General features: G+C 43.1%; 1 protein-coding gene across 3 annotated transcripts; it reads left to right on the top strand.

Annotated features, from left to right (window-relative positions):
• The first annotated feature begins 1,185 nt into the window (after nt 1-1,185).
• On the top strand, nt 1,186-11,473 carry LOC147897316 (non-structural maintenance of chromosomes element 4 homolog A-like). 3 transcript variants are annotated; one of them, XM_087380877.1, is made up of 7 exons: nt 1,186-2,626; nt 2,718-2,802; nt 5,225-5,470; nt 5,569-5,659; nt 5,741-5,954; nt 10,629-10,720; nt 10,812-11,473. In XM_087380877.1, exons 1-7 carry the CDS (start codon nt 2,377-2,379, stop codon nt 11,019-11,021), a joined length of 1,188 nt encoding a protein of 395 aa, XP_087237003.1. In that variant the 5' UTR covers nt 1,186-2,376; the 3' UTR covers nt 11,022-11,473. The 3 variants fall into 3 exon arrangements, with proteins under 3 accessions (XP_087237003.1, XP_087237002.1, XP_087237004.1); XM_087380876.1 differs by having other exon boundaries at nt 1,187-2,626; nt 2,718-2,798; nt 5,221-5,470; XM_087380878.1 differs by lacking the exons at nt 1,186-2,626; nt 2,718-2,802 and adding exons at nt 2,824-3,134; nt 3,300-3,421 and having other exon boundaries at nt 5,221-5,470.
• Nucleotides 11,474-13,485: the final 2,012 nt, after the last annotated feature.

The following is a 13,485-nucleotide window of genomic DNA, read 5'->3' as shown; positions in this document are numbered from 1 at the left end:
ATAGCATTTATGAGATTGATGTGGTGAGCTATTATGTTCAGATGACCATTGTGTGCATACTAAGGACTTCACAAAATATCGTAATGTTACTAATATCCCTGGCATGAATGATTTTGTGAACGAAGACAACCCACTGCCATTGGAGAGGTACTTGTTTATTTCTATGTCATTAACAACATAGTACATTCTTGATACCACGATCAACCTTGTGTGTGTAGCTATTCTGCTCATTGCTCGTTTCATTCATGGAGGCTATTTTGCTCACTTGCAATTCTGTTTCAAAAGCTTTGATAAGTGACAGTTCACCTGGTAGATCATGCATTTGTCACCATGGCTAGCTTGAAGCTTCAAACCTTGTGAATCTAGCATAATAAGAAAGGAGTTCTTTGTCACTAGATTCACTATGATATAGTAATTCAATTTGGTGGTTTCTTTTGTATCATGACATAGCTTTTTACTCCTTTCAAGCCAATTCTTTTTGTCTTCCTCAACATTAGCTTTCAATTCCTTTGTATTCATCATTACCTGAGCTCTTGTGGTGGTTTGTTTCACTTCCAAGTGAGGAATGATGACCTTTCCTCTCTATTGAAAAGGTGTCTTACATTTCTTCTAAAGTTCTTTGTGCTATATGTGAAACAATGGCATCACAACTAGATTTCGAATCAGTCTTTATTGGATACACACATAGTGCACACTATGCTTAGCTTAACTAGGCCATGTGTTAGCTATTGCCACCTTTCCATGACAAAGCGAGCGTGTCCCCTCTCTTTGATGAGTGTTGGTGCAACTTTTCAGTGCTTGCTCTCAGAGTAACGAGCATTTGTTGCATGATATGGCTAGTGTGTTTTATTGGCGACAAGTTTGTTTTGTGAATAAAATATTGAATCTGAAGCAAGCACCCACTTCTATGACAAAATCATGGGCAGGGAGTGTGGGAAAGCGTCTCATGGGAATTATTTCAACAACAGAGGAAGACAAGCATTTTGTTTATGTCGGATTGCTATTTACTTGGTGCAACGTGCCACATCCAACTTAAAGCCAAGACGTTTTGGTTGAAAAATCTTTCATGAATGGCTGAACACTATTGAAAAACTCGGGCATCCTGCTGTTGCGCTTAAGTTGTGCACACGATTTTCAGGAGTGTAAACCTCCTTGGTCAGAGTAGGGAATGTTGACGGGATGATGATTACATGTGGGGCAAGGGGTTTGCGATGCATAATGATTAGATTATCTAAGCAGATTCTTGACTACCAGAAACTATAATAGAGCCGTTTACGAAACGTTTTGTGCAACGGCAGCGCGGGAATTGGCGTCAGAATTAGGATTGGAAAGTTCCGAATGTGGACGTAGATTGCGAGAAACTTGTTGCAAGCAAAAAAGAGCTATTTTAGGGAGGGTTTTCGCGGCATGTCTAATTTTTGGCAAAAAGATGTGATGATCCTGTAGCTCCGAAGATGCGAGTCGAAAATTGGAGGGAGCTGAAACGTGCCGGCCAAGAAAGCGTCACACAAAGCTCTCAAAAGTGCGATCTTGGAGTTCGGAAATTGGGAGCCGGAAGTCTTGGTGAGTTTGGGCCATGTCGTCGGCAAGAATGAATGCTGGCAGAAGCTCTGGAGTGTGCAGGGGAGCAGCTATGGCGGTCGCCAATTTGGGAAGATTCAACAGCTCCTCATAAAATCATATCCGACGACTCTGCCTTCTTTCTCGCCGCTCACAAAACCGTCGTTTCGGATGTCTATATCACTGGCCCCTGGATCCCGGGGAGAGAAAACTCTCACACCAGTACGCTCTATCTAGGCTCTAGGGTTGCTCCTCGTTCCTGGCGTCGCCTTGCGACACCTATGACGTGAGGAGTCGGCCTCCGGACATGGTTCTGTTCTATCACGTCACGAATCTACAACAGGCACAACTCCCTAGGGTAAAAGCGAGCGGCGAAATCCGTTGTGCTTGTGCTTGAGACGGTTTCGAGATTGGAGCCAACTTGCTAATTTTCCAGAATCCACATTTACTTCCAGAATTCATACGATTTCTGCGTATTGCTGCTTTTGATGAGAGAGAGAGAGAGGGAGAGTCGATTATCGTGGAATAATCAGACACGATTCCAGCATATTGCTGTATTCAACTTCATACCCTTCTCTCTTCTCCCGTTGGAAGGGATTGATTGGCATTCATTTCCTCTACCAGGCCAGCATTTTTCAACCCCTCCCTGGTCGCTCCCTAAAAGTGAGCACGATATTCCGTGCATCCATCCGTTTTCTTCAGCACTGCGTTGCTTCATCAATGCAGGTTGGGAATTGTCACAGCTTTCTTCTGTAGCTTTCGGCTGTGTTATACACGGCGGCTATCAGTAATTTGTATCTCGGGAAAAAAGCTCCCATGTGTACAGCCATGATATCGAGAAATACAGTGAAATTGGAGGACCGTGGTCCTGAGGAAACCTCAGGTTGCAGGGAGAGAATCCGGCCATCCACAGAGGAGACCTCCAAGAACACAGGCCGCAGGCAGAGCTCCCAGGAATATATAGTTCCCGAGCATGGAGGCAAAGGCCCTAAGGTGGAAGGACAATCGGCTGCCGAGCGTAGGTCTTTACGAGCTCAATACCAAGCCATTAAAGTTGACATTGCAGGTATGCGCTTCTTACGCTGAACTGTCGACGCATCTCTAAATCGCTTGCAAAATCAATTCAATATGTCTGACGGAGGCAAATTTGGGTGCAGAGGGCAAAGAAGTATTTTCCAGATTGGATTCCGATAGGTTTGATCATGTATTCAGCAATGTGGAACAATTGCATAATCAAGGCGAGTTTTTAATTTTCCCAATCTTCCTCTCTCTCGTGCTGTCTCCATTTGAAGTTTTGAAAAAGATTCAACGCTTTCACACGTGCTCTTTTATTTATCCCAATCATTCTATAATCATGCCATTTATGTGCGTTTTGGGAGAGGCAAATGTAACACGAAAGCTACATCATATGACATGTTAGCTTATGCGTCATCCTGTTCCAGCCCCTCGCATTAATAGTTTATGGTTGTTTGATGAGGGAACTGAGGACGCGCAAAATAAGGCAAGGGACCTAACATAAACCTTTCATTATGGATCCATTGGCTCTGGTTGTAGCTGGACAACTGGTACAAAAGGTATATGGCACAGACAAAGCAGTTGGAAAGGACTGATCATTTCTGATGTTACGAGAGATAAATACAAATTTTAAAGGGGAGTGGGTACACGTGCATATCTTCCTTTCATTCACGATTCGACCGAACATATCTCAACGAAAAAATTGTTTCTTTTGTTCATTGTAGGAGGTGGATCTCAGTTGACATGTATGTAGGCCAGTCAAAGTGGATGACATGGACGTCCTCGCTGAAGCTACTTGCCAGTTGTGCTGAATTTTGTTGGGATTCAAGGGAGACCCTAGGTTTATGTGCATATCCTAGTCTGATTTCTGTTGGGATTTGAAATCTTAGATATATTGGTTGGAGACTTCATAAGGTCAAAATTAACCATACTCCACTCAGTGGTAACATCTCACCTATGCATGTGTGTTAGTGCATTTTGTTTGCACATTGTGTCGTTGCCACATGGAAGGGAACCAAGGTCCTGTTCGCCATGAGACACCGAAATAAATGTGGAGTGCTATGTAACTAATGCAGCCTAGATGTGATACCATTTACTAATATCAGATGCATTCTTGTTGCTATGACAAGCTAAGCTAGCATTTACCGTTGTGTCCTAAGGCTTCATAAGGGCGAATTCACTTGTGACTTATGAAGATGTTCAGACAAGGAGACAGATGGATAAAGACAAACAAGCAGTCAAACTGGCTATGGTAAAGATTACATTGCATGATATTTTCCTGAATTGAAAGCGTGACATGCTATTAATTTACATGGCCAAAGGGGCATTGACACAATGCTTAAACCCCCTTGATATTGATTGAAGAGACTGCAATTTTAATTGCAAATGTGTGAAGAAGCGATGAAGGGATGCCCCCTCTAGATAAAGGTGCCGTGTAGAGGGGAGCCCTATTTGGTAGCGCAAAAGTAGGCTAAACTTAAAACTTGGTAGTATTAGGGCTGGAGCATGTTTTAGAGAGGGGTCAGAAAGGGAATGGGCAGTACTATTTAGGTACATCTTGTTTTTTCTTAGTTTACTTTAGCCTGATTCAGGGACGTATATATATTGTTGTCTTTTGCCTCTTTCTTGGTCCAGCCGATGTCACATGCAAGCTCTAATTTGCGAGCAAATAACAGCAAGCATGGATGTGCCGCAACCCAAGCAGCCTATGCTTAGGGGTAGTCTGCAGTAGTGGAGTGACGTCACTAGGACCCCCTGTCCTTTTTTCAAAAGTGTTGTAAATGTAGTTGCTTCGGGCTAATCCTAGAGTAATTTGCACTAGAAGGTCGAAGATTGTTGCTCTTCATGGGTTGCTTGTGCATTTTCAGGCCCTTTGACACTCTAATGCTGTTGGCATAGCAGTTGTCTATTTAGCCTTAGCTCCCTGCCACAACCCAATTAGCCTAGTGCTTAGGGTAGTCAACAGTAGTGGAGCACTGTCAGTAGTACTTTCATAAGTACATGCAAAACATCTGTCATCGACTAGATAAAAGCTTGTTTTTGGGGAGGCCTAGATTCCAGTCCTTTTATAAAAAGTGTGCTGCTGCTAATCCTAGAGCCAAGAGGAATTTGCACTGGAAGGTCAAAGACTGTTGCTCTGTTATGGTTAATTCTTAACTGTGACTCAGGTGGCCTGTGGTGACAAGTCTTAATAATGGATTAATTTACTGAAATCCATGCTTGATCCAAAGTCTGCCATGACTTGTCTGGGTTATGTCAAGCTCTTGAGATGTCCTTAAAGGGAATAGCTTTGAAACCATATAAATGACAAACATATTATCCAAATAGATATGAATTATTTCTGTCCGATACCAATTGGAGGGCCCATGATCAAGCCTTCCGTTCTGTGAGTGTATGTGGGTGTCTCAGCAAAACTAGTGCAACCTGTAAGTGATAATGTTAACCAAAATGGTGGCATCTTTTTCTTTATGCAGCCTCTCGTATTTGGATATTGATGTGAGACTTACACATGTGTGCAAGTATACATAGTTCTTGTATTGTTCCTTTTACCTGATTTATTTTGCTGCCCTGCAATTCTCTTTTAGGACAGGCTAGCAGGGCAGTGACGAGGCTAAACATGTTTTAATTATTGTTCTTTGTATGCAGTGAGGCGTCCTCGCGAACAAATCGCAGATGCTGAGGCAATGTTTGACATAACAGCTTCTTTTTTAGCATCAGTCAAGGATGCTAAGCGTGGAGGTGGTCTTACTTCTGCAGATTTCATTACAGGAATAATCAAGAACTTTGACGCAGCGCCACGGTCAGCTGAGGAGAGGACAGAAACTATGATCGATTGGGGAGGGCTTGGACTTGAGGCATCTGCAGTGTTATCGGATGCTCCTGGCATGATCACTATGTGAGAGCTCATCCAAAGTGTCTCGTCTTCTTGGAGTCTTTAATAGAAATGCCCTTTAAATATGTTTGTCCTCTGAAGCAGGAGTGTTTCGTTTGTAGGCTAGGTCCTATGGACAGCCAACCAAAACAAAGGAAAGTAGCTCAAAGAAAGCCTAGGGACAGAGCTGTTGAAGCTGCTCGGCCTGAGGAGGTGCTGTCGATTGCCTTGCTTGCTATTCTTGCCCCTTCATTGTTATTGTAGCTTAGTATTGCTTCCTGTTTTATTTGGCAGCTCAACGATTCCACCGACAGCAGCAATACAGAGACTCACAAGAACATGGAAACTATGTTCAGTATTTTGAAGCGATTGAAGTCTGTTTCTCTGGAAGCTCTGGTGCTGAATAGAAGTTGTTTCTCTCAAACCGTCGAGAATATTTTTGCATTGTCATTTTTGGTAAAAGATGGCCGTGCTAAGATTTTGATAGAAAATGGACGGCACCTTGTTGGTACGTATAACTACAGATTCATGCATTCACATCTCACTGATTGCAATCTAAGGTTGTACCATTTCACATGTCGTGAATGTTTTGCAATACATAATCTCAATCATATCCTTCAATCTCAGAAAAGATAAATTACATTGATTAGAAAGTGATGGATTGTGTGTGGCTTCATATTAGAAAAAAATATACTATGTTGTAGGCCTCTCAATAATTAGGAGGAATTAAGCCCATTAGGAAAGCCTCTCAATAGTTTCATACTTTGATCCGTTGATCTCTTTCTTTGCCCACTTTTTTTGAAGGTGGAATGTGACTTACATTAGATCATACTGCTGATTGTTGATGCATGCCTGTGTTGTAACTACTACTCATACGTGATTGCTTTAACTGAAAGAAAAGGTGTATACAAAGTCCCACAAAGGCGTAGATTCTGCAGAAGGAAAGGCTTTGGACATCTTTGCTCATCTTGGGTTGGAGGCTGGCTATGGCTGCATGGTGAAGAGTTTCTTGTAGGCCTGCCTGCTGGCTATTGGGGACTCCTACTCAAGGGTTCAGGACTGGCTGCTGAAGTTGATGTAAAATGTGAGGGGGTCTGCGTCACTCAGTTGTCAACAAGATTTCTGTTTGGGGTCACTGGGACATCCCTAGGGTGAACATCTCCCCCCATACTTTACCAAACCCGTGTCCAATGGTCCAAAACCCGATGGGTATTCTGGGAAGGAGGTGGCATTGGACAATGGCTTCAGGAAAATGAAGGGACATTGAGGTATGGGATTGACTCACTGCCTACTTGACTAAGTATGAGATTTATAGGTTCTCTTGAGCCAGGGGGGTGTCCATGGTTTCTCTGTACGTATAGCCTCTTCAAGGGCCTGCTAGCACATGCATGCGGAGGTGGGATGCCTTCCTTCCAATCGAACATCCCGCTTTGGCAGAAGAGTACTGCAAATTTTGACGAATTACACCGGCCTTTGCTTTTGTAGGAAAAAGCTCGAGCGTGCCTTTTTTGTGTGGACAAACAAAAGGGGAGAGGTCGGGGGACTCTAGGGAACTGCTTCTACAAGAAGTTGGGACACTTCACGAAAGACTACGGGAAGAAAAAGGTAGACCAGTACACAATAGAGTAGAACAACAAAATATGTAATCTGAAGATGGACAAAACCTGATACAGAAGTGTGCTCAGTGTGCCACCATTTAGCAGTAGCTAATGTACTTCCTAGATGTGGACAGTTAGCACCTTGCAGAGCTGTCTTCTACCTCCTGGCACCTTCAATCTTCTGTCAGCCTGCGTGCTAACCAAGAGCTTTTGTAGTGATGCCTTTCTGGGCCCTCCTTGCTGTTGACCTGCAGGCTGAGGGCTCCTCCACTCCCTGGATTCCTTGGCCTTCTTGCTGTCCTTCTATGCACTCAATGGTGAGGCACAAGGTGAGCTGATCACTGACCTCCCTGCTGCTCTATAGCAGCAATACTTGAGGCACAGGATGGTTAACAATGGGACCCTTTTATAGGGCAAATGCCCTACGGATCTGGCCGAACAATTTGTACTTGACCTGACCAAATCAGCGTACCTCCAACCTAGATGGACAGTCGACCAGTAGACTGTACAGTACTTCTAGTACTCTGCCAACATGCAAATTGACCGTGTGGGCCTGACCAGTTGCCACATGGTAGACGCTACTCCTGCTGTACTGAGTACTGCTGTCTGCAGTTCTGCCGACCTGTCCTGTACTGCCGACCAGAACTGCAGTCTGATGACCTTGGGCTGGTGCTATGAATAGCCCCTGAGCAGCCATGCTCCTGCTGCTGCATATGCTGCAGCCACTGACTGCACTTTTACCCTCTTCTAGGGACCGTGCAACATGTCCATATACTGCATACATTCCGAGGCTGTTGGCAGCAAGTTGGGGTTGCACAGAGCAGCCCTAATCATGGTCATTTTTGGTGCAGGGTTAGGTCAAGTGTATTTGCACCTTACAGGCTAGCCAAACTGGCTGCTCTATGGAAAAACAGGTCGGCAGACCTGTTGTACCACCTGACTAGCAGGTTGGGTTAGGGTACGCTAAGTTGGGTCACATCTGACCCTGGTTGGCTGCCCTAAATTTAGAACATGGCCACTCTAGCCATATGTAAGAGCCTGTATACTAGTCTATTAGGCATCCCCTTCCTTCCTCAGTTGTTTGACAGTGACACCTGGCTGTGTTTCGCCCATGAGCTGTCTTACCCCCACTCTATGGATGAATAGACTGAGTTGATTTTGGATTCTTTTGTACTGTTGTACCTTGTTCATATCTACTGTCTTGTGGGTTCATCTACAGTCTCCTGTTTGAGTGGTGTTCGGAGAGAGTTCGCTTTCCTTTTCCGCTGCATACAGGTGCTACAGCAAGGACCTTTGTCTCTGACAGAAGCAATTGGGTGTTAAGGTAGACAAAGGCAAGTCCAAGGCAACGGTGCCGACAATGTGTGTGTGTGTGCACGACCGCAACCATCGGGTCTTTCATGATCCCTCTCTTGCTAAATATCAGTTCTTCTGGGCATCTCTACGGCAATCATTCTACGATTGTCTACATGCACGGGATCTCTAGATTATTCTGCCGCTGTCATGTAATGACATTTTCTGATGTTTGTAACTGGCTTTGGGACTGTTTCTTGTAGTATAAGCTTAAATGGATCTCACTAAAACACAGAGCGTGTGTGCGCGCACGCTTAAGTTCGTCAGTTGTATTCATGCTCAACAAGGTCAGTGGGGATGAGAATGTTTCCTAGATTTACTTTCCATAATTTGTATCTTGCTCTCCTTGCAGACCATGTGTCTTTTATTCAAAAGAAGAGCGTTTCCTAAAATTATTTGCCATAACTCATATCTTTCAGGATCTCACTCTCTCTCTTTTTTTCGGAAGGAGAGGTCAGGGTCAGTTTCACTAACCCCTATGGCAACTGATTTGAACCCAACAGGATAGAGGGTGTCAGAGGTGCAGATGCTGAAGACTGAAGAGCAAACGCTATGGCAAAGATGTTGAAAGATGATTTGCATGCACATAATAGTAGTACGTGTTAGAAACTTAAGCATGCAGAATATTTCCAAAGCTCCATTTGAAACTCATGTTGCTTTTTACATGCACTGTACACGGCATCAAAACCGCTTCACCAAGGTGCATAAGGATTGCGCAGTCAGCAGAGATGGCTTATACCGCTTAAAATGAAGACCCGATTGAGCAATAGAGCGAAACACCATTGATGATTAGGAGGGACAAACTCCCGTCAAGGACTTCCAATAGACCTGGCTCACTCTTATGGAAGATTTTTGCCTTCTACAACAGCAAAATGATTCAAGGATTTGACTCTACTAACGACCCTATATTTGAACAGATGCTTATAGACTAGACACACTACTAGAACCAGTAGAAGCCTCAGTATGCGACTCTCATTGAGAGGTAGGACAAGAAGAATCTCCACCACCGGAATCCACATGATGATGAGGAATGAGGGACCAAAAACTGCCTTTGCTCCATGATACGCGAAGCCACTGCAATGTAATTGGTTGTCCACAATAGAGCCACGTTGCAGCCATGCGCCAAAGGGCAATCGCCGGGAGCCAATCAGAGAAAAAGACATGGATGAAGCACCATTGGGGTCCAATCACAATCCACCCAGTGAATGAGTCCCCCCATGATGGGAATTTCCACCAGTAGGAAGTAATGAGATCTCTGAATATGCATTGGATTTGTGACTTGGGCGCCGGTAGTGTGGACTGTTGTCGAAAGAAGTGACAACAAACCTTAGTAGCATGCACACCGAATGTTGCATTAGAAGTGTAATCATATTTTATGGAAGGAAACATCATCCTGATTATTGAAAATAAAAAACTGCCTTCTCATCCTTTTAGGTAGGGTACTTTGGATACATTGATTTGGATTCTCAAATTTTAGAAGCTGTCATATATTGACATTTTGACCTCAATTTGTTGAAGCCCTCTACAGACTTAGAATGTCTGCAAACCATTTCAATGGCTTAAACACAGGCAAGCACTGAGTATCTCTCTCCTCTTTCAAAATACTTAATACTGGCTGGCACCCAGCCTAGAGTATAATGATACTTGAGATTAAACTAAGCTTGATGTGAGAGGGGCAATGATACTGGAGATTAAATTACAGACTGTTGTCAAAAGAAGTGACACACAAACCTTAGTAGCATGCACACCGAATGTTGCATTAGAAGTGTAATCATATTTTATGGAAGGAAACATCATCCTGATTATTGAAAATTAAAAACTGCCTTCTCATCCTTTTAGGTAGGGTACTTTGGATACATTGATTCAGATTCTCAAATTTTAGAAGCTGTCATATATTGACATTTCGACGTCAATTTGTTGAAGCCGTCTACAGACTTAGAATGTCTGCAAACCATTTCAATGGCTTAAACACAGGCAAGCACTGAGTATCTCTCTCCTCTTTCAAAAAACTTAATACTGGCTGGCACCCAGCCTAGAGTATAATGATACTGGAGATTAAATTACAGACTAAGCTTGATGTGAGAGGGCAATCATTTTTTGCATAAGGGGTTGTTAGCGTGGTCCATTTGCAAACTCGTATGTCTTTTCTGTCATATCAATTTAGAATAATCTAAAAAGTTGTGATGTTAGGGTTTTGCTTAGAATGATCTTTCTGTCTGCTTGGTTTGCAGCACCTATGAACCCACCTAAACCTGAACAACGTGACCGTGGGGAAGGTTCCATGAGCCAATTTGTTTTCCGATTTGATTTCAAGGATTGGAAGGTTGGCCACTGTTTTATTTGGAGTTTGTTTTGGTAGTTGATGAAGTTGTGATCATTGATGTGGTACTATGAAATACTTGTGCTGTGAACAGGTCATGAAAGACCTGCTAGAAGAAGGTACAGAGCTCATGCCACATCGTCAAAGTACAATGTCAAGCAATAGAGGAGGATCAAGGACTCCCGTAAGGAAATACTGTAGGAACAGAGCGAAAGAAACACCTTCAAATGATGAGACTGATCAGAATGAATCTGAAGGAGTGGATGGTGGTGAGCCACACCCAAGGAAAAAAATGAGGATTTAGGTGGGATCTATTTATCTGACTCTGAAGCACACCATCGGGTCAGTTTTGTATATTAATTTTGCTGTGATCCCCCCTCAGGCTGTCTCATTTGAAATTGTTTCCCAGGTCACTAGTTTTGTACATTAAGCCTCAGGTAATCCTTTATAATTTGTTTTATTTATTTTTTTGGTTCAATGAAATTGATACTAGTGGATAAAAATTTGAATGTCTCATGAGTTTATGATCTACGACATATGCATTATGGACTTGTGTTCTTTCAAAGATGTAGCTTTAAGTACATTTTATTCAGCTCCGGTTTCCTTGTAATCCTGAGAAGGAGAAGGGATGGTTGCTTGTAGGCAATGGACAGCCTTACTCAAGCTGGAAAATTTTGAGAGCTGTGAGTGAGATCGATCAATTATCAATCCAGCAGCTTAAAAACTTCGACAACTTGCATTTTTAACGATGTTCTCACTAGTCTCATTTCCCATTTGCTGCCGTTCAAGCCATACATCTATTGTTTGAGTGAAGAAATCTTGTAACCAGCTATCTCATTTGCCCCTGGCCTTAAACCCCTTTTTGTACAATATTTGCTGAGCTGTTGAATCATCAGTAAATTGTATTTGCTTCTTATCTGAATTGCAGAGTTGCCCTGGCTTTAGTCTAGTTGAAAGTGGGTTTATGTATTACATGTTGACCACAAACTTTTTAGAAAAAGAAATCTGAGGACTCTCTCTCTCTCTCTCTCACACACACACACACACATACACACACACACACACACACTCATGCATGCACGCTCGCGTGTGCCCCCCCCTGTTCGCAGCCCCAGAAGCAACCACGTACCTACAACACTCTTTTTTTTTTGGTAATATCCAATGCAGTATATTTATATGCTCATAAATTTACATGATGGGAGGTCTCTGAAATGGAGAGTATCCCAAAGATCATAAACATAAGAAAAGCTCTATGCAAGAAGCATCCATATCACCCTCATGGCAGGCATCATATAAGGATTGCCGCAATGAGGCTCGGAAAGATTCATGACTTGTGAATCTGCCGACCCAAGTATGCCAAATTATGCTCACTTCAGATTGTCCAAGAGCCCAATATCTCACCCAGGAGAGAAATAGTGAGTATCGAGACAAAGACCTCATAAATCTGCCAAAGAGGTAGAAATGTTTTCCAAATCTGTGACTCGGGAAACGGAGCCGAAGATAATCTGAAATTCTCCTGAGGAGGATCCTAGAGCACGGGCAGTGCCAAAGCAAATGAAGAACAGTCTTTGAAGGAGCCTGACATCCTAAACATGTGGATGGTGCAATGCGACGTTTAGCAAGTGTGACCCCCACTGACAATGTGCTTGTCATACATCTCTAAAGAAAAAGTCTTTGTTTCAATGGCATTTTATACTTCCATAACATCTCGAGATTCTTCCGTCACCATGAGAGGGGCTTCCTTATATGCCACAGAGAATTAGCATATTGCTGAATCCATGGAGCAGGCTGACGAAGCCTGTAGGCTTTGATGGAGGTTAAGGCAGGAAGAGGAACAGGATGAGTGCATGTAGCAGAGGGTTGCAATTGCCAATCCGTAAGCCTGTCTGTGTTAGCCACAGGAGGAACAGGTAGAAAAGGATGTAATAAATCAGTAATTTTCTTTCATATAGATCTATAATGCATTCCCAATGCATAGGAGGCAGTGGCCTGAGGAAAAGATAAGACATAGCCCTGATCATCTACCACATCATGTATGTATCTAATTCTTAATTTCATGAGATTGTATGCCCGAACAGGTTCTTGTAAAGCAAGTGAAATGTCAAAGATGGCACTCCAATGAATACTTTCTTTCCTCATTGAGTTTGTCCCCGAGCAATTATCAGGAGCCCATTTGACCTTAGAAAGTACTTGTTTCTAGTCAAGTATCAGAGCAGTAGAGAAAGGATAGCCATGTATCTTTCCTACAAATCTCCCAATGACAACCTCCCAATGATCAGTAATCCAATGACCATAAGCACAAGTCCTCATGTTGACACACATGGATGCTAGCATACAAGTTCATGGCTGTTGTTGGCAGCATAGTCGCCTTCCTTGCAAGTACATGATATCTTATATTGAGGACATTAAGTCCACCATGCATCCTAGGAGAGCACACCATTTCCATCTTCATGAGTCTCAATGCTTACACAGCAGTTTTTATCCTCCATATCTCCATAGCTTGAGACATAAAGGCTGAAATATCCCTGGAGGACCAATGCAGCAAAGGCAAATAGAACTGGACATAGGACATTACAATGGACTGTACTATTCTGAGCCTGACATGAAGAGGCCAAGTAGAAATCTTCCAGTATTCCAGTTTATATTGAAGTCTTTGGAAGATCCATTTTAGCTGCTGCTTCCTAGTGATACGCCATCCTATGGGATATCCCAAATGCCTGACTACATCTTTGGAATGTACCATCTGACTTGGCCAAAGAATAGAATGC

This window comes from Dipteris shenzhenensis, chromosome 10, assembly GCF_047967505.1.
Source record: "Dipteris shenzhenensis isolate YYH24624 ecotype China chromosome 10, Dip_SZ_1.0, whole genome shotgun sequence".
Classification (NCBI taxonomy): domain Eukaryota; kingdom Viridiplantae; phylum Streptophyta; class Polypodiopsida; order Gleicheniales; family Dipteridaceae; genus Dipteris; species Dipteris shenzhenensis.
The sequence above is the reverse complement of the archived record's forward strand: the minus strand, read 5'-3'. Positions and strand labels throughout refer to the sequence as shown.